The sequence below is a fragment of the Glossina fuscipes genome, unplaced genomic scaffold (genome assembly GCF_014805625.2).
Source record: "Glossina fuscipes isolate IAEA_lab_2018 unplaced genomic scaffold, Yale_Gfus_2 71031, whole genome shotgun sequence".
Classification (NCBI taxonomy): Eukaryota; Metazoa; Arthropoda; class Insecta; order Diptera; family Glossinidae; genus Glossina; species Glossina fuscipes.
Window position 1 is genome coordinate 1 of NW_024004302.1, and position 1,596 is coordinate 1,596.

Here is a 1,596-nt window from a genome sequence, read left to right on the forward strand (position 1 = left end):
TTAGTACTAAAACTTATTTATGTAATAATAGAAGAGAATTGTAGTAGGTCGTCGGATTTAATTAGCTAATTATTCGATAGCATATTGCGATCGATAATTTAACGTTTATTCTTTCACGTTTCATTCTGCTTTCTTATGACGGCAATAAAATTACAGTTGCTCTTAGTTGATAATTAACCGATCAGAAGCTAATCATTCTTATTATTCAACTGCAGTTAATGTTGTATTGCCTAGTTGGGATAGTCACCTAATCTGCGGAAAATACGTTGTTGAGAAGAAAACTGTGTTAAAAATTATAGATAAATAATAATAAGAACAAGAAAAAAATGGAGGAATGTCGTACGCCTACCATGCGGTGCTGTCACGAATTTAAGTTTAATAGTAGTCCTTTCAATTCATGCCTCCAGGAAGCACACATTTTTAATCAAATGTGCTGTTCCACTCCTAAGCATATGGACATGAGCACTTTTGAACTTCAGACATCTATGATTAGCCCGTTGGAAGGGCTTAATAAATCAACATTTTCACTCAGGTTATTTCCTCAGACGTCTTTACCAAGACACCATTAAACAAATTAACGTTTTCATCTGTGCTTCTTTCAGCCCAAATTTTTCGCCGGTTGCATCCACCAGCAATAACTTGAGTCCAGAATACGCCAGTCATCACACTTTGATTAAAAGTATTCTGAACAGTAATATAACGGTTCACTTGCTGCTTAAATATGTGGGCTTAGAAGCTTATGCTGATTATTTTGAAGAATGCGGTATCGATATCAATGATTTCATGAAATTAAAGCGCCATGATTTACAGAAATTTGGTATCATGCCAGAAGTTGATTGCGATCGAATTGAAAAGTTTCTTGAAGATTTGAATTTTAGTGAAAAGGAGGAAATTTAGGCTTTCGTATGAGAAAAAGTTTTTAAATAAATTTTCCGTCAGAATTGCGGTTTACGAAAATTATGGTTTTTTTTCATTCTTAGGTTATGTGTTTAGTTAATTCTGCATGTAAATAATGTTGTGTTGTACATTTTAAAATTTTAGAAATCACGCCATACGGGTCGACCTGAAGTTAAAAAGAATACATCAGCACGCTTGCAACATATGTAAGCATTTTTAGTGAAAATGAACTCGTAATTTAAATCTACTGGAATTACTTTATTTTAGTTTTGAACGCAAAGCAAATAAATTATATTTGAAAGCAACCCAGACCTTGGAGCAATCTACCGGTATATCTATTAAAAAAGCAACGTCGCATTCGGATCATTTGTCTTCTGAAGAGTTTGCTGATGGCGACCAAGAACTGGATAAATATCTGGTCATGCTATTGGGCTTGCAGCGGCTTTTGAATTGGGAAAGAGCCCTTATGCAAGAGATTATACCCAATTCGAAGCATGCTGACGTCTTCGCCAAGCTTGCCTATAAGTCAATCGATATGGTTGTCAAAGATGCCGAAGCTATTACTAATCGTATCATGCGTTGTATTTCTCGTAAAGAGTGGACATCGGCTTTGGGTATATTTTCAGCATTGAAAAGAGTAATTTTATTACAGCCAGATATCGACCGTACATACGACGTTCAACAGAGGGAGCAATTGAC

The 1,596-nt window shown here is 35.3% G+C and overlaps 1 protein-coding gene across 2 annotated transcripts; it reads left to right on the top strand.

Moving 5' to 3' along the window:
- The first annotated feature begins 121 nt into the window (after nucleotides 1–121).
- LOC119643928 lies at nucleotides 122–1,590 on the top strand. 2 transcript variants are annotated; one of them, XR_005248462.1, is made up of 4 exons: nucleotides 122–532; nucleotides 603–903; nucleotides 981–1,103; nucleotides 1,165–1,590. XR_005248462.1 is itself a non-coding variant. In XM_038043436.1 (2 exons), exons 1-2 carry the CDS (start codon nucleotides 327–329, stop codon nucleotides 895–897), a joined length of 501 nt encoding a protein of 166 aa, XP_037899364.1. In that variant the 5' UTR covers nucleotides 122–326; the 3' UTR covers nucleotides 898–948. The 2 variants fall into 2 exon arrangements, 1 of the variants encoding a protein (XP_037899364.1); XM_038043436.1 differs by lacking the exons at nucleotides 981–1,103; nucleotides 1,165–1,590 and having other exon boundaries at nucleotides 603–948.
- Nucleotides 1,591–1,596: the final 6 nt, after the last annotated feature.